At 53.3% G+C, this 18,268-nt stretch overlaps 2 protein-coding genes across 4 annotated transcripts; both read left to right on the forward strand.

Moving 5' to 3' along the window:
• Window positions 1-2,861: 2,861 nt before the first annotated feature.
• Window positions 2,862-8,184, forward strand: PIM2 (Pim-2 proto-oncogene, serine/threonine kinase). 2 transcript variants are annotated; one of them, XM_036115368.2, is made up of 6 exons: window positions 2,872-3,151; window positions 3,286-3,395; window positions 4,154-4,204; window positions 5,917-6,289; window positions 6,772-6,948; window positions 7,047-8,184. In XM_036115368.2, the coding sequence occupies exons 1-6, from the start codon at window positions 3,091-3,093 to the stop codon at window positions 7,208-7,210; spliced, it is 936 nt and encodes a 311-aa protein (XP_035971261.1). In that variant the 5' UTR covers window positions 2,872-3,090; the 3' UTR covers window positions 7,211-8,184. The 2 variants fall into 2 exon arrangements, with proteins under 2 accessions (XP_035971262.1, XP_035971261.1); XM_036115369.2 differs by lacking the exon at window positions 6,772-6,948 and having other exon boundaries at window positions 2,862-3,151.
• Window positions 8,185-9,113: 929 nt separating this feature from the next.
• Window positions 9,114-18,244, forward strand: SLC35A2 (solute carrier family 35 member A2). 2 transcript variants are annotated; one of them, XM_036115367.2, is made up of 5 exons: window positions 9,114-9,626; window positions 11,178-11,360; window positions 14,731-14,882; window positions 16,393-16,533; window positions 17,930-18,244. In XM_036115367.2, the coding sequence occupies exons 1-5, from the start codon at window positions 9,536-9,538 to the stop codon at window positions 18,038-18,040; spliced, it is 678 nt and encodes a 225-aa protein (XP_035971260.1). In that variant the 5' UTR covers window positions 9,114-9,535; the 3' UTR covers window positions 18,041-18,244. The 2 variants fall into 2 exon arrangements, with proteins under 2 accessions (XP_035971260.1, XP_035971255.1); XM_036115362.2 differs by having other exon boundaries at window positions 9,117-9,626; window positions 15,803-16,533.
• The last annotated feature ends 24 nt before the right edge of the window (window positions 18,245-18,268 follow it).

An 18,268-nucleotide genomic window follows, 5' to 3' on the forward strand; every position in this document is an offset into this window, starting at 1 on the left:
CATAGGCCTTGGCTTGACCTCTGAGTGCTGCATGCTCTCCAGTAGGGTCTGTGTGTGGGCCCAGAGTTTGTTCATCTTTGAATCACTGCTTACTAAATCAACTTCTGGACCTGTTCCCACCAAGTAAGCTCCATCTTACTGGCACATGTAGCCTGCCCACCCTGTGTCCTGGGGTGTGGTGGGAGCGGAGGACTAAGCTTCAGGGCTGGAACTGAACTTGCAACTTTTCTGCCTGCCTCCTTCCCTATATCCGTTTGCTCTTTCCTTGTGATTTTTGATGCAGAAATGCTTTGGAAAGGCACAACAGATGCTTCGTATCAACGTAAGTTTAGTGGAATCGACTGGAGGGGCCTCCCTGGTTTAACTACGGAATGGTTAAACCCTTTCTTTTTCATGTTCTCAGTCGTCTGACACCCATGCCCCTGCCTTTCCTTGGGGTAAAGCCACAGCAGAGAAGGATGGCAGGCCCCCAGGTCTTGTCAAGAGTGTGTTTTGCTGTGCCTCACCAATGGGGCCCCTGTGGAAGGATGCATGCCCAGCGCTGCTGGTGAAGGCATGGCTGGTTGAGTGGCCATCTTGTGGGGTGTCTGTGGAATCCACTGGTCAAGCGTGCACATGTTAGAGAGTTGGTTTGGAACCCACTCTGGCTTTTTCTAGCTTTGTGACCTCGGTCAAATCACAGGCTGAGTTTCAGGGGTCCCACCATGTGTACGACAGGAGTGATTAATGTCTACTACCTCACGCTCTCTCTGGTTGTGAGCATTGAGAGAGAATGCACGTGGTCAAATAATGTCTGATGGCCTGGTGCCTGGCATGTTCTGAGAGCCCAAATATTAGCAGATAGTATTTATTTACCTTATGTTGAGTTTTTTACACTGTTTGGCCCCTGCCTACCTCTTCTTGCTGCCCTGTCCAATTTCACTGGCCTCTGCCTGGAATTTGCCCTTCCCCCGTCCTGAGCCCCCAACCTTGTCCTTCAAGATGGGTAGAGTGTCACCTTCCGAGAAGCCCTGTGTGACCCCATCCATATTCTCACCTCTATCCACAGATAATGTCTTTACTCCTTCCCCAGTAACTCTGTGATTCACTTCCCGGGCAAGGGCTGTGATGCCTGACTTAATCTGTGTACCTCTAATATCTGCACCCCTGCTGGGGCCTGGCAGGCTTACAGTAGACCCCTAATAAATATTGGATGAATAAGGGAGCGTACATGTGTGTATTTGCTTTTTGGGTGTTGTGTGTGTGTGCGTATGTGTGTGTGCGTTTGACTTTGGTGAGTTCAAATCTTCACGTGCACCTTGCAGTGTCTAGTGTGTGTGATGAGGGCTTGTTTCCAGGTGTGTCAGATGGTGACTGAGTGTGGGACTCTCTCTCTGACAGTTTATGTCTGTTTCTGAGACAAGTGCATGTCTGCGTGGGTCTGTCTGTGACAGCGCATCTGTGGTTTCTTTCTGATGGGGTGGATGTCCGTTTGTATTCCTGTGACAGATTCTGGGTAGCTATTTCTGGACAGTTTCAGTGACAACGCTGCATGTTTGCTGGTGTGTGTGTGTGGGGGGGGTCTATCCACATCTGTTTTGTGACACTGCCTATCTATGTGGCTCTGTCGCATAAGTATGTCTGCCTTTGGAGCAGTACTTGTGTGTGTCTGGAGCATCTGTGTGTCTTCCTGTGACAGACTCAAGGTCTCTCATTTCTGGGACAGTACAAGTCTTCCTCTGACAGTGCATGTCTGATGGTGCCAGTGTCTTTGTGACAAGTTCTGGTGGTGCGTCTGACAAGACATTTCTGTGTCATTGTCACATGGCAACGTCGGTCCATGTGAATCTCTCTGGAGTGCCTGTCTTTCTGTAACAGTGTTTCTCTGGGTGTCATTCCGGGACATAACTGGCAGCATGCCTGCCTGCCTGTGGATGTCAGTCTGTGACAGTAGATGTCTGCATGTGTGTCTAGGACAAGTTTACATGAATGTGTCTGACTATAGGTTTTGCGTATATCACATGGTACTTCTGTGTCGAGTGCATCTCTGTCTTCCTGCGGCGTGAGGATCGACTATTTTTCCCAAATTTGTGATGGAGGGTGTTTTACCACCTGTCTGAGCCCTTTCCATCCCTGTCTCTCATTGGGGAAGCATACCCCCAAGCCACCATCACTCTGGCTCGCTAGCACCCCCACCACCACCGGAGATCCACTACCCTCTGCCATTCCAGATTCTAGATGTGCTGACTAGGCTCGCGGCCAGACCTAGCCAGGTCTGTCCAGGTTAAGGGCTCCAAAACACCCCACAGGCCTCTGCCTCAGGGCGTCGGAACGCTGTCTCCCGCAGTGGTAGGGGGGTTATCCATCCCTGGAAGCTGGAAAGGTTCTTCCAGGATCCCCGGCTTCAGTTTTGGGGCAGAGGCCGCTGGTCGCCTAGAGGGCTCTGGTCCTGGGTGAGGAGCACTCATTGGAGACAGGGTCCTGGGTAGCCACAGGCCCCGATTCTTAGAAGCCCGGCCTGGCATTATCTCCGCGCTAATCTCGAAGCAGCGGCTGCAAACCAACTTCCTAGGAAAGGAGGCGGTGCGGTTATTTTTTTAAGTTTATATATATATATACACATACACACACATATATAAAAACAACCCCGCGCAACAACCAAAACAAATGCGGTTGCTGCAAAGGGATTCCCAGAACCGGTTTCCTCTTCGCGCGCGCGCCCCCCACATTTGCATGCGGGCCCGGCCCCCGCGGAAGATCCGGGCATGTATTTGCATGAGGGGGTACTTGAAGCGTTGAGGGTGGTATGCAAATAAGGATTGGCTCCGATTGGCTGGGGTACAGCAGGTGCCGCGTCCGGATTGATCAAAGCCAAGTGGGCGGGGCTGTCGCCCGGGGCGACTCTCTCGGGAGGCGCGTGCCCCGGCTCAGTAGCGTTGGGGCTGGCGCGCGCGTCGAATCTTAACGTTGCGCTGTTTTGCGGGCGCTTTGGGGCCATCAGCTTCTTTGCCTTCCACCCTGGCGCCCCCAAGTCCTGGCTCCCCAGCCTCGCTACCCCGGGCATCCACGCCCTGCGGGCTCAGCGGGCTCAATCTGCGCAGCACCACCTCCATGTTGACTAAGCCTCTGCAAGGGCTCCCTGTGGCCCCCGTGACCCCCACGCCGCCGCCAGGTGAGCGAGGCTCCCCTACCGCGACTAGGCCGGGCGGGTTGAAGTGGTTGAGGGCGCTGTGGGGGGAGGGGGGAAGGGGTCGCGGCCGGGCTCAGCACGCAGCCACCCTGACTTCCTCGCCTCCGCCTGCGTAGGAGGCAAAGATCGCGAAGCGTTCGAGGCCGAGTACCGACTCGGCCCCCTCCTTGGTAAGGGGGGCTTTGGTACCGTCTTCGCAGGACATCGCGTCACAGACCGACTCCAGGTATCAACCACGAGGGTCTTGGGTGGGTCAGGGGTGGTGTGTGTGTGTGCGTGTGTGTGTGCGTGCGCGCGCGTGTGTGCGTGTGTGTTGTGTGTGCGTGTGGCGGGGGCGGGAGTCCCGAGGCTGGGATGCTGATTGACCAGGGGATGAGCCGACAATGTGTGCGTGGTAGGGTCATGAGGACCAGGATCCGGGTTGGTGGGGGAGCCGGAGCGCGCGCACGTGCGCGCGCTTGTTTGTGTGTGTGGCGATCCAGGTGGGTATGTGGGGGGGGGAGGGGGTTTCAGGGCAGGGATGCTGAAGGTCCAGGGAGTGAGACTGAGGAGTGGGGGTCGTAAGGACTCTAGACCCTGGGATCCAGGGGATGTGTATCTGTGTGGGAAGGTAGAGACCCAGAGCTGAGATTTGGGGGATTTCGAGGGCAGATGTCCAGCGTGGAGTCCTTAGGACCAGGACCCCAGTACAGAGTTGGGGTGTCTTGGAGCTGGATGGGAAGATTGAGGGCTTCGGGTATTAGGAAATTCAGAGCCCAGGATCTGGAGTGAGGGGTCCTGAAGCCTGGGAAGAGAGAACCCAGGGCCAAGGATGATGGGAGAGGTGAACTTGGTTCTGGGGACTTGGAGGGCAGGGGAGAAGCTCCAGCTCATTTTGGGTTGTGGTGTAGCGAGGTTGGCACCAGAAAGACTAGGGTGAGGGTCAAGACTGGGAGGGGTGTGGGGGTCGTCTGCTGGCCCCCTCACCTCAGCTCTCTTCTCCAGGTGGCCATCAAAGTGATCCCCCGGAATCGTGTGCTGGGCTGGTCCCCCTTGGTGAGTATCTTTGGAGTCCCTGACCTGGCGACGCCATCTCTGAAAGATGGACTCTACCCCCTTGCCTTTCTCGGGCTTGTATGATTCCCTGGGCCCTGTAACGGTGAGGAGAACACTCCTACCAGCCTGTGTTTACTCCCCTGTGGTGACATCCACACCTCCATACAGTTCTGACTCACCCCAGCTCCCCTAGGGCCCTGGATTCTCCCCCTCCAACCCTCCTTTCTCCTCCTCCCTCCAAACACTGCCTCAGGGGCTGCCCGCAGGGCATGCTGGTGGGGAAAGAGGGGCATAGGTCACTGGTTGCCATGGTGACGGTGGCTGCTTCTCTTCGGCCGTTAGAACGCTAACGGACAACAGGGCGGGTCTGGGCAAGTTGTAGGTGTGGGAGCGCCCCCTGGAGGACTCTGGGGGAGACTGCGCCTGCGCAGGCTGTGGGACCCGGAGGGAGAAGTTGCGCCTGCGCAGTAGCGAAATTTTCATCACCGTGAGAAAACCTGTCTGCGGCTGTGCTAGTCAGCGGACTGGCCGGGAGAGGGCCCCACCTCAGGCAGGAAGGCGGATTCTGGCTGTCCATGAGCCCGCACCGGGCGTCTAGCGTGGGGCGGCTTCTGTGGCCAAGCATTTATGCCTTTTATTGAGCACTGTGTGTCTCAGGCTTTGCTTCATCATCAAAGTTTACTGTGTTCCAAGTCCCACTGAGTACTTGAGTTCAACACAGTTCTAGATGTTTAGTGACAGACAAAACATCACATAATATTATTGAGTTCTTACTTTGTTCCTTTGCAATTAATCACTTTCAGCTACTTAACAAATGTATATTGAGCACCTACTGTGTGCCAGGCATAATTTTAGGCATTTGGCAAAATATCACATTTATTGAGAGCTCATTTTGTGCCAGGTCCTTTTCTACTAATTGCTTTTACCTATTTAATAAATATGTATTAAGCCCTACCCTGTTACCAGGCACTGTTATAGTCAGTGAACAAAACAGACAAACCATTATACAATAACAGTATTTATTGCGTGCTAACTCTGTGCCAGACTGTGCTATAAAGTGCTTTCAACTATTTAACACACATTTATTGAGCACCCACTGTATGTAAGGCACTGTTCTAATCTGTTCTGAGATGCCAGTGAACAAAAGATACACTATTACATAATAGTGTTCATCAATTGCTTCTTCAGCAGAAGGTCTTTTTTAAAAAAGATTTTATTTATTCATTTCAGAGACAGCATGAATGCATGCGCACGCGAGAGTGGGGGGGAGGGGCAGAGGGAGAGAGAGAGAACATCTCAAGCAGACTCCTTCCGGGCTGAGCATGGAGCCCGACGTGGGGCTTGATCCCACGACCCATGAGATCAGGACCTGAGCTGAAACCCAGAGTCGGATGCTCAACCGACTGAGTCACCTAGGTGCCTCAAGAAGGCCTTTTTTTTTTTTTTCCTTAGACGGACTTTCATTTACTGAAATATTCACTGAGCTCCTATAATATGCCAGATGTGTATAGGCTTTTGGCTCAAACCACTGTTCCAGTGGCTGTGTTTGAGCCCTCAAGATGAGGAAACTGAGGCTCAGGGACGGAAGTGGGTTGCTGAAGGCCACACAGTCAGGAGGCTGAGGGGCTATGATTTAAGTTCAGGCGAGAAGTCAGCCTCAGAGCTGCTGGCCTGACGTCTTTGTTCTCTTTTCTCTCCCCCTCCCCCCACAGTCAGACTCAGCCACATGCCCACTGGAAGTCGCATTGCTATGGAAGGTGGGTGCAGGCGGTGGGCACCCTGGTGTGATCCGCCTGCTTGACTGGTTTGAGACACCAGAAGGCTTCATGCTGGTCCTCGAACGGCCGTTGCCTGCCCAGGATCTCTTTGACTACATCACAGAGCAGGGCCCATTAGGCGAGGGCCGGAGCCGCTGCCTGTTTGCCCAGGTAGTGGCAGCTGTTCGGCACTGCCACGCTCGTGGAGTTGTCCATCGTGACATCAAGGATGAGAACATCCTGATGGATCTCCGCCGGGGCTGTGCCAAACTCATTGATTTTGGTTCCGGTGCCCTGCTTCATGATGAACCCTATACTGATTTTGATGGTAAGTCTTCGCTAAATCTCAATGGGGGTGGGTTACCTTTTATCGTTATAGTCCCCTGATCTTTGACCTCTAGGCTGGGGTGGTCTGTGCTCCTTGATCTATATTGCACCTTTATAAGGTTCTTGAGTTTTAATATTGGGGACTCTCAAGCCTTGTCGTCTGCTAAAGTCCATCTTCTGACAGTGCCCAGACCTGGTGAGGGGATTGTGTTATTATCCTGAGTATTCCTTTTCTGTCTGGTAAAGGGATCCTACTGTTACTTTTAAGTGCTTTTATTCTGTTGAGGCCACTCTGCTGTTACCTTAACTGTTCTTTTTCTGATGATGAGACTCTGCTGTTATATTTAAAGAACTCTTCTGGTTAGGGGACCCTACTGAGGTAGTGTGTTCTCTTAATTCTGGTGAGGGGACCATACTTCCTGGGGAGGGGATGTGGGAGAACAGCATTATCCGGGAGTGGTCTAATCTCTGGCTTATGTGCAGGGACAAGGGTGTACAGCCCCCCAGAGTGGATCTCTCGTCACCAGTACCACGCACTCCCAGCCACTGTCTGGTCACTGGGTATCCTCCTCTATGACATGGTGTGTGGGGACATTCCCTTCGAGAGGGACCAGGAGATTCTGGAGGCTGAGCTCCACTTCCCTGCCCATGTGTCCCCAGGTGAGGCCTTCACCAGTCCTAGCTCAGTGGACTCCATCCTACCCAGGGACTAGTGTCCGCAATTGACTGCTAATCTTCTGTGTGCTTCTGATCTGCAGACTGCTGTGCCCTAATCCGCCGGTGCCTGGCCCCCAAACCCTCTGCCCGACCCTCACTGGAGGAGATACTGCTGGACCCCTGGATGCAGACACCAGCTGAGGATGCACCCCTGAATGCCCCCAAGGGGGGTCCTACCCCTTTGGCCTGGTCCCTGCTGCCCTAGTCCTAGCCAGGCCCCCGCTAGTTGGAATAGCCGTCCCATGGCATGCCACAGGGATAGATGGACATCTGTTGACCTGGTTATACAGGTCATTAAAAATCCAGTGTTACTAGGGTCAGAGATTGGGGATCAGGGGTCAAGAGACATAAGCCAAGTCTGCCCACTCCCCATCCCAATCCTGCTAAGGAGCCTTCCTCCCAGAACTTATGGTCTCTTATTCTGGAGGGCGGGGGGAACTTCCTTATTTCTCATTTTGCTAAGGGTGTTTATTTGGTTGAAGTTCCTTCTATTCTGAGCCCCAGGACTCTTATTCTGATGAGTTGTAACCCCTACACTGGCACCTCCTGCTACCACCACACACACTTAGTTCAAATGCTCTCACTTGGGCAAGGGTGCTTTCCTTCCAATGCCCCAGCAGCTCTTATTTTAGCAAAAGGACCCTTTTTCCTAGCCCAGGGTCCTATATTGTCAAGCTGCTTGCCTACCTCAGCCCAGGGTTGCTTATTCTGGGGGAGGTAATGCCCTATTGTTATCCCAAGACTTTTTTTTTTAATTATTTTTTATTATTATTATTATTTTATTTTTATTTTTTATTTTTATTTTTTGGTGAGGGGACCCTACTCTGTTATCCCAAGTGCTCTTATTCTGGTGAGGAGAACCCTACTTCCATGATTTGGGAAGGAATGGGAGATGGACACCACCAGAGTCCGCTAGGATGGGGTGGATGGTTTTTTGGGGGATGGGGTGGGGGAAATCATTCTTGTTGTTTGTTCTCCTGGGGCCCCCCCCTCCATCTTTTTCGGATTCTTGCTGCCTCCTTCTGAGCCAGGATTGTCCAGTTGCTGAAATGTAAATACTTATGTATTGGTGGGAGGGGAGCTCCAACTGTGTCCTCCTCTTCCTTCTCCCCCTGCCTGGATTATTTAAAAAAGCCATGTGTGGAAACCCACTATTTAATAAATGTTATAGAATCAGAAGCGACTGGCCATTTGTAGATGAAGCAAGGAAACACACTATTTGATAAATATAATAGAATCAGAAGCAACTGGCCATTTGTAGATGCAGTGAGGCAATAATGGAGCATCTACTGTATGCTGAGCCAAGAGGGAGGTGGACTGGATCGCTCCTCTGCTCTCGGAAAGCTTTAGCCCTGTGATACTGTCCTAAAGCTCTTTTATGGGTTCGTCTATGCAGGATCACAAAGAAAAACTTGATTTCCCTCATTCCAGCTCTTATGTAGCTCCCAGGATGTGCAGAAGGGCTCCGTTGGAGATACTGTAGACACTGAAGATGTTTGGGACATATCCCCAGTCAGAGGGCTTGCTCGGCCAGAGAAAACTGCCTCCCCCAACCCCGTTGGAGGAAATAAAGCTCTTCTCCCATGGGAGAAAAGGCCTTTCAGGGCACGGGGTGAGGGAGGGGCCGGGGTTGGGCACTGACGGAAACCTTCCCAGCCCTTCCATGTTTCCTAATAACATCCAGGGTGTAAGTCACGCCTACTTACCTTTGGCCCCTACCTTTTTTCACCTCTCCCTTGCTCTCTTGCTCATCCCTCTCATCTCTCATTCCTCACCTCCTGACGTACCCGCCCTAACCTCAGCTGTACCCTCTCTTGCCCCGCTTTCACAAAGCTAACCTGAAAGCCTCTCATCTGGTGGCTTACCTGGCCCCTTCGTACTCCTTTCCCTCCTCAATAGGGACTCGCTTAACCTCCCTACTCTCAGTCTCACCTCTCCAGCACCTTCTCACTCGTGTGGGCTAACTGCTCCGCTTTTAACAGCTAGGTTACCAGCCTGACCCTCCCCTGCCCCGCCCCCCCAGTCTCCTTTACCTCCCAGACGCCTGCTGGCTCTCCAGGGGGCGGGGCCTCGCCGGGAGGTGGGGTAAAGAGGAACTTCAGTCCAATCACGAAGGTACCCAGGAGTTTGGGTGCGGAAAGGGCGGGATCATCTGTAGAAGGTGCCAATGAAGAGCCGAGATAGAAGAGGATCAGCTGAACCAATGAGACAAGGACACACGATGGGCGGGTGATCTGGAAAGCGGGATCAATGAAGACGAGGGCGGGTCTAGTAACGGGAATGAACCAATGAGGCTCTGTGGAGACAGCAAGAGGCTGAGTCGGCCGCGTGTTGGGTCTCCCCATCCCGACCGAATCTGGAAATCCCAAGGCTGCGGTCTTAGGTTCACTGTCCGGGAGCAGACCGGGAAAGCCGCGGCTCTGGCCAGCCCCTCACTCGCTCCACCCCCACCCCGGAGGCCCGGAAGCGGAAGTGACGGACACGGAAGTGCCCTGCTGTTGCCGAGGGGACGGACCAGGCAGATGCCAACATGGCAGCGGTTGGGTCTGGTGGTTCCACCGCGGCGGCTGGGCCAGGGGCGGTCTCCGCGGGGGCGCTGGAGCCTGGAACCGCGAATGCGGGTGAGACAGGCCGTGGCTGAGCAGACGGCGGCCGGGCGAGGGTCGGGATCGCTGGGGGGGGGGGGTCAGGAAGGTTCCTCCCTTAAGCGAGAGGGAGCATCCCGTATGGACCAACCTATGTGTGTGTGGCGGGGGGTGGGGGAGGGAGGACGGAATGGCCCACTGTGAGTGTGTTGGAAGGCGGGGAAGAGACCATTCTGAGGGTGATGGGGGTCCCCTTCCGCATATGGAGAGTGGAGATCATTCTGAGTCTGGGGGGTTATTGCCTCTGGGGGAGGCTAAGACCATTCTGAGTGTGTGGGGGGTCCGTCCTTAGAGAAGGGAGAGAGCATTCTGAGGGTGGGAAAGTTCTTCCTTATAGAAGAGAGAGGCTGTTCTGAGGGTGGTGGTTTCTTCCTTATAAAGGAATAGGGGGGTATTGTGAATTAGGGTGGGGCGGGTCCTTCCTTACCCGACTTAGAGGGTCCATTTTGAGGATTAGGATGTCCGTTATAAGGAGATAAGACCGTCCTGGGGGTCCCTTCCTAATGGTGGTAGAGTTCATTGTATGTTGGAGTGGGAGGGTCCTTCCTTACATGGCAGAGAAAAGACGTTCTAAGGGTGCAGGGCCCTTCTTTATAGCGGGGAGAGTTCGTTGTGAGTGTGAGTAGAACAAGGAATGATTCCTTGGCTGGAGGTAGGGAAGGTGCGGTGGTGGGAGGATGACTGGACCATGTGAAGTATAGGGAAATATTTCCTTATGTCCTCGAGGGAAGCAGACCATTCTTGGTGCAGTAACCATTTATTATACGGGGTTCAATCCTAGGGACTGTGGAGGAGTTATTTCTTAAGTTTGTGAAACCATTCTGTGTCAGAGGGACTCTGGTGGTCACAGAAGGTAGGAGTTGGAGAGACCATTCTTAGTGTGAGGGGATGGAATAATACCTTAGATGGGAGAGAGTCCGTTCTTTAGGGGGTGGACATGCCTTATATAGTGGTTTCATTCCCTGTATTGAGGTATCATTCTTTATGTAGGACAACCCCTCATTAAATAGAAGCATCATTTCATATAAATCTTCGGTTTGCTCACCCACATAATGGAATCCTTGTAGCTCACTCAGAGATCAGAGCAACATAGGGGTCTGCTGACGTAATCCACATAAATCCTTTACCCCAGTGATAGGTAGATGGTTAGCACTCAATAAATGTTGAGAATGTGGTTGGTATTCTGTCTTGGGGTGAGTTGCTTCACACACACAGGAGGGAGAGAGGGGGCCGAGTGTGTCCCGGCACCTGCTCCAGCCATTTCCTGATACCTCAGCAAGGATTCCGGGTATGGGCTGGACAGAGTGAGGCCCACTTCCTCCTTTGTGGCTCTTCCTGCCTGCTGAGGCAGTAGAAGTAGCTGGGAGTCAGACCCTCCTTGGAGTCAGGACAGGGAGGCAGAGGGAGGAAGTGGCAGTGGCTAGGAGGGTCCTGGTTGAGAAAGGAGTGAGGGGGAAGGTGGTGGTGTGGCTGTGCCCCAGCAGCTTCTGACCCCTTCTTCTGCCTTGCTCATTCCATTTCCCACAGCTCACCGGCGCCTCAAATACATATCCCTAGCCGTGCTGGTGGTCCAGAATGCCTCCCTCATCCTCAGCATCCGCTACGCCCGCACACTGCCTGGGGACCGCTTCTTTGCCACCACTGCTGTGGTCATGGCCGAAGTGCTCAAAGGTCTCACCTGCCTGCTGCTGCTCTTCGCACAGAAGAGGGGTATGAGCCAGCAAGGGGCATGCACTGGGGGCAGTGACGGGACTGGGCATGGGCGCGCGCGGGCGTGTACACCCAGGCCCACATGGAGGGTTTGCTGGGGGAATAGCACTGTATCACTGTGTCTGCAACCACCTGGGGAGTGTGTAAGTGCAGCTAATCTGCCTGGTCCCTCCAGCTATGAGTAGCCGCAGCCACACTCTTAAACCCCTAATGCCTTGGAAGCTGGCATGTGTGGACTGTAGCAGTGAGATAGTCTGTGCCCATAAGGTAGCAGGTGACCCTTACAGGGTGGTTCATTTATTTCCCTTTAACTTTGCATTATGGATCATTTTAAGCATATACAAACCCGGAGAGAATAACAAAATAATAAAATGTTCATGTACCCATCACCCAGATTCATCAGTTGTCAACTCACGGCCCCTCTGCCATTAAACAGCATCAGTGATTATGCACTCACTGCCAATCTACATGTCTGCCTACCTACTCACCCCCTGCCTTATTATACTGCAGTGTGTCCCACATGAAGTAAGTAGTGTTTTGAAGTAACCCCGCCCCCCACCTTACTATCTGGAATAAATATTTTGGTACATTAAAAAAAATAATTGCAATATCTAAAAATCATACATCAAAAAATGAACCATAACTTTTTAAAGTTAATAAAATAATCGAATATCCAGTCAAGTGTTCACACTTATAATGGTTTCTCAAATATCATAAAAGTTTTTAAGAATTTGTTTCAATCAGGTTTATATAAGGTCAGTGCCTTGCAATTGGTTGATGTCTTCTAGGTCTGTTAACCTCAGGGTTCTCCTCCAGCTCTTTGTGATCTGCAGTTAATTTCTTGAAGAGAGCAGGTCGTTTGTCTTGGAGACTTTGGACAGCCTGGATTTTGCTGGCTGCCTCCTTGTGGTATCATTTAACATGTTCTACCCTCTGTATTTCCTAGAAGTTGGATTTATCTACTAATTTAAACACCTCCCTAAAGGCCTGCTTTAAAACGTTGCCGCCAGTTGTTTCTCTATAAAGGCCTTGCCGGGGCGCCCAGGTGGCTCAGTCAGTTAAGCATCTGACTCTTGATTTCAGCTCAGGTCATGAGATCGAGCCCCGCATTGGGCTCTGTGCTCAGCAGTGGGGAGTTGCCTTGAGATTTTCTCCCTTTCCCTCTGCCCCTCCCCCTGCTCGTGTGCACGCACACTCTAGTAAGTAAATAAAGCTTTAAAAAAATAAAGGCCTTGCCTGTGTAAAGGATACAGATGTATGTTCTAGCTCTGCTCTCAGTATTTACACTGAAGAAAACAGTCTTGCCCACTCATTAGCGCCAGGGCCCTGGGAGGCAGCAGTTTGGGAACCCACCTGTTCTGTTCTTTCTTTTTTTTTTTAAGTTGAAGTATAGTTGACATACACAGTTAGCCCTTGAACGACACGGGTTTGAGCTGTGCAGGCCCACTTAGATGCAGATTTCTTTTTTCTAACAAATATAGTATTGAAAATGTGTTTTCTTTATGATTTTCTTTTCTCTAGTTTACTTTAATGTAAGAATACAGTATATAATACATATAACATAGAAAATGTTCTATGTTCTCAGTAAGACTTCCAGCCAACAGTAGGCTATTAGGAGTTAAGTTTGGGAGTTCAGGGAATCAAAAATTCTATGCAGATTTTTAACTGTGTGGGGGGTTGGTGCCCCAACTCCTGTGCTGTTCACTGGTCAACTGTAATGTTATCTTAGTTTCAGGTGTACAACATACTGATTCAACAATTCTCTACATTACACAGTGCTCACCATGATAAGCGCAGTCACCATCTGTCACCATACAAAGTTATTACCATATTATTGGCTGTATTCCCTGTGCTGTACTTTTCATCCCTGTGACTTACTTATTTTTATAACTGGAACTTTGTACCTTGTAACCCCCTTCGCCTATTTCGCCCTTCTCCCACTCCCCTCCCCTCCAGCAACTACCAGTTCTCTAGGAGTCTATGAGTCTGTGTCTATTTTTGTTGTTTGTTTGTTTTGTTTTTAGATTCCAGGAGTCAGTGAAATCATTTGTCTTTCTTGGTCTAACTTCTTTCACTTAGCATAATGCCCTCAAGGTCCGTCATCTGCTCTGTCCTCCCCCCCCCCCCCATCTGCTCTGTTCTCAGTTGATTGTGAGACACTTCAGGTGCTCACTGTGGCAGCCCCTGCCCTGGCTATGGAGGTGACTGTGCTAGCTGGGCAGGCTGCATCCTGCCCTCATGGGGCTGATCCTGCCCTTGGGGGGCTGATATTTTAAATGGGGAGAAACAAAGAGCCACAGCCTTAACCGCAGGCCTTCGCCTCAGATCTACAATTTCAACCCCTCCCCCATGTTTTTTTTCCCTTAAATCAGTTTTGTGGTAAAACTTGGCCTGACGCGATGTAGGGCTATTTGTATATCTGTGGTTTTTTTTTTTAATTTTTCTCATTTGGTGTGAACATTTACACAAGTCGCCGCAGAGATATGAATATGTGTGGTTATGGTGCGCAGCCCCCTGTGTGTGGGCGTGTTATGTAAAGGATGTGCTCGATCTACCATGTTACTTTTCTGATGCCTGGAAAATGTCCAACACCCAAACCCCTGGGCCCAGAGAATTGGGGCTAGGGGTTCGAGATTGGTAATTACTCCCGGGATTGAGGCCGTGAAGGGCCAGGACGGGGTTTTGCGAACGAGCCCTCAGCACGAGGTCCCTGTGATAACCTTGTGCAGAGTTGTGTTCTCACAGAGAAGGTGAACTGCAAAAAAGTGCGGTGAGCTTTGCAGAGGCCTTAACTCTCCAGGAAGGTGTTCTCGTGTATTGGTGGGAGCAGGTCCCAACCAGACTTGGCTGCTGACTAGTCCAGCTTCCACTCTTCCCTGTGGCGAGGGTGGCCACATCAGTGTGTCACTGTGTCATTGTTTGTCTGGCGGACAGAGTGGGAGATGGCCCCTGCCCTCAGGCAGCTCGAGGGCCAGTAAGGAGCTAGGAGGAGTGTCAAAGTCGAGTCTCAAACGTCCCCTCTGGTCAGCAGCCTTGCATTCATACTCCTAAGGCCTCTACTTCACAAGCTAGTTCATGCTGACGATTTCATTGGATAGACGGGTATTGAGTGCTTGCCCTGAATGTAAGCTGAGTGAATACGGTCTGTGAGCCTCAGCCGCAGAGCTAAGGACGATTTTTTTGTGTCCATGAAACTGCTAGCCAAGAGGCCTGCTGGAGATGTGGGGAAACTGAGAGCACAGGCCTCATTCGAGCCCTCAGGAAGTCAGAGCGTGGTGGGGAGACACAGGACCGGGCCCAGTCCTGGCCCTCAGAGGATCTTCAGTGCTAAAGAGGGCTGTCCTCCACCCCACCCCCCAATACACCCCAGGTAACGTGAAACACCTGGCGCTCTTCCTCCACGAGGCTGTCCTGGTGCAGTATGTGGACACACTCAAGCTCGCGGTGCCCTCTCTCATCTACACCTTGCAGAATAACCTCCAGTATGTTGCCATCTCCAACCTGCCGGCTGCCACTTTCCAGGTGAGCCCCATGCCCAGCGTGGCCTCAGAGGGATCCGCTGGGGTCGGGGAGGTAGGAGGCTGACGAGGGAGGGCTGCAGAGAGCTGGGGCTGTGTGTCGCCTTCGAAATGTCCTTGGCTCTCCCTCGACCTCACTTTCTTCATCTGTGAGAATTGGGAATGGGATTGCCTCCTCACCAGGATGCTGGGACGGCTGAAAGAAATAATACCCGGGAAGAGCCCTTGGTTGGCAATAGGTGGGCCTTTGGCTGTTTGCAGGCGGCCTTGGAAAACGGTTAAAGAGCCTGGATTCTGGGGCCAGGCTCCCTGGGTCCAAATCCCACCTCTGCTACTTCCCAGCTGGGTGATCTCCGGCAAGTCAGTTCACCTCTCTGTGCCTTAGTTTCCCCATCTTCCCATCGGACGTTACAATAGCGCCCACTTCATCTGCGCGAGCCCTGAACGAATAGATTCGTGTGCTGTGCTCAGAGCCACCCTAGCACACAGCGGACACTGTGTCAATGTTTGCCGACGGTATCATCGTGGCTGATTTGCTTGCATCAGCACCTATTTATCAAGGACCCCCCCCCCCCCCGCCCTCGTCAGAGAGCCTGTCACTCACCTGCTGCATGAGCTGGTTCACAGACAACAGCTATATTTACAGATGGTGATGTCTGGGCCGAGACGGGGCAGGTGCTTTGTTCCTCATCACACAGCCGGAAAATGGGGTTGGGACGCGGGCTTGGGTATGGCCCGGGACTTCCTTGCGGAGCTGTGGACTTTCTGGGAGGCACCGCAGGGCTGTTTGGCGGCCTGCCAGTCAGTGGCCAAGGGCTGGGTAGCTTTATGGTCACCTGCCCCGCCCTGTCCCTCCAACCAGGCGCATGGGGGAGGGCGGCGGGGAACAGCCCTTAGTGCCTCCCGCCTGCATGCCGCTCGCAGGTGACGTACCAGCTGAAGATCCTGACCACGGCGCTGTTCTCCGTGCTCATGCTGAACCGCAGCCTCTCCCGGCTGCAGTGGGCCTCCCTGCTGCTCCTCTTCACGGGCGTCGCCATCGTCCAGGCACAGCAAGCCGGCGGTGGGGGCCCTCGGCCACTGGATCAGAACCCCGGGGCAGGCCTAGCGGCCGTCGTGGCCTCATGTCTGTCCTCAGGCTTTGCGGGCGTCTACTTCGAGAAGATCCTCAAGGGCAGCTCGGGCTCCGTGTGGCTGCGCAACCTGCAGCTGGGCCTCTTCGGCACGGCGCTGGGCCTGGTGGGGCTCTGGTGGGCCGAGGGCACTGCCGTGGCCCGCCGCGGCTTCTTTTTCGGGTACACGCCGGCCGTCTGGGGCGTGGTGCTCAACCAGGCCTTTGGCGGGCTGCTGGTGGCTGTTGTCGTTAAGTACGCCGACAACATCCTCAAGGGCTTCGCCACCTCCCTGTCCATCGTGCTGTCCACTGTTGCCTCCGTCCGCCTCTTCGGCTTCCACGTGGACCCGTTGTTCGCCCTGGGCGCTGGGCTGGTCATCGGTGCCGTCTACCTCTACAGTCTGCCCCGAGGTGCCGCCAAAGCCCCTGCCTCCGCCTCCGCCTCGGGGCCCTGCCCTCACCAGCAGCCGCCGGGGCAGCCGCCGCCCCCGAAGCTGTCTTCCCATCGCGGAGACCTCAGCACGGAGCCCTTTCTGCCCAAGTCAGTGCTGGTGAAGTGAGGGCTGGTGGGGGGGGGAGCAACAGGGAGGGGGGCTGGGTGGAGGGTGTTGGGCATCTGCAGGGACCTAAATTGCCACTGCCTGGCTCCTCTGGGATTGGAAGAGTGTTTTCTCCCAGGTCGCAGAGACTTCTGGAGGGGCGTCACCCGAACCCCTCCTGGCAGACTGAGCCCCCCTCCCCTGGAGGGGGCTTTGAGAGCTGCCTCCTCTGCCGCAGTCAACCCCTCTGGGGGCTGGGCTGGCGGTATTGTCATTCAAGGCCTTTCTTTGCCTGCCTGCCTGCCCTCAGCTGGAGGTGTCCTGTCTTCCATGCCTGGGAGAGCCCCTCCCAGCAGTCCCTCCACCTTTGTAAGGACAAATTGGACAAAAATCCTACAGCTCTTTTAGTGACGGACGCCTGTGGGGTTCAGCTTCCTGTAGCTTGAGGCCTTCTGGCCTCCCTCACAACCACAATGGATCGCATTAGCAGCTCCGGTCTTTTTGTGTGTGTGGCCTTGGGGCAGCTTCCCTGACAGGAGACCCTTGGAAATGGGCCTCTTGTGGGCACCCCCTAGGAGAGAGGCTGGGGCGGGAGCTGAGATGTTGTGCATCAGCCCGTTCCAGAGGAGGGGTTGTGCATCAGCCCGTTCCAGGGGAGGGTGCAGTACGGGCCATCTATTTTTTAGTGGTTTGGGAATTTGTGGTATAATCAGATAATTAATGATCTGGGGTGCCGGGGGGGAGGGGGGGCAGGTGGGAGAGGTCCTTGGAGTGGCTTGAATCTCAGTGAATCTAAGACACTGTCAGATGCTGGATGCAGGGTTCTTTTCCGAGACATCCCGAGAGGGAAGATAAAGCTGCCAACCACTCTTGATCATGCACTGGCTGGATGAGGCACCCTTACTCTGTGATAGGGTGAGGGTGTCTTAAAATCGCTGAAATGTGGAACCTGCCCCCTGCACTCCCCAAAGCTTATTAACCCCTTAACTGTCTCCCAGAATGTGTGTGTGTGTGTGCACGCGCGCGTGTGCATGCATGCGTTTGTGAGTGTGCACACGCATGCGCGGGAGATGCCTGGGCTGTCTTTGCTCTATGTAAATAGGGTCGTTGGATCTTTATTTTTGATTAAGTTGTTCTGATTTTTTTGGTTTGTTTTCTAAGGAACTGTAATGAACAAATGTCAGGAGACCCAATGCCAAATAAAGATGTTGTATTTATTTAGTCCACGTGTAGCTTTCTGACCCAGGGGACTCACTGTCTGCGTGGGCTCTGTTACTAACCCCAGGACTACCAGCCTCACAACTGCCGCCCTCGCTTGCTCAGGACACCCGCCTGCCAGCCCCCCCCCCGCCCCCCCAGCTGTCTGTGTTTCTCTCTTCCTCCCCATTCCTACCACAGGTTGCTCACCAAGGTGAAGGGTTCGTAGCCGCTGGGATCGAAGACGCTGGCCTGGCCTCCTTCTCCCCTCTTGCCCTGGCCCAACCAGGACCAAACTCTGATCAGTATTAGGGGTGGGGGGAGGTAGACACTGAACCCCCAACCTGGCCCCCCACCCCCCACCCTGCTCCCACGCAGGGGGAACACAACCAAACTCTGGTAATGAGGGCATGGACAGGACCCATCTCGGTCTCCAGCCCCCGTCGCCCCCATATCCTTGCTACTCCCATACTTTCTTAGGTGAGTTTTTGCAAATAAAATGTGTTTCGCATCTTGCCGGCTTGGGTTGGGAAGCCTCAA

This window comes from Halichoerus grypus, chromosome X, assembly GCF_964656455.1.
Source record: "Halichoerus grypus chromosome X, mHalGry1.hap1.1, whole genome shotgun sequence".
NCBI lineage: Eukaryota > Metazoa > Chordata > Mammalia > Carnivora > Phocidae > Halichoerus > Halichoerus grypus.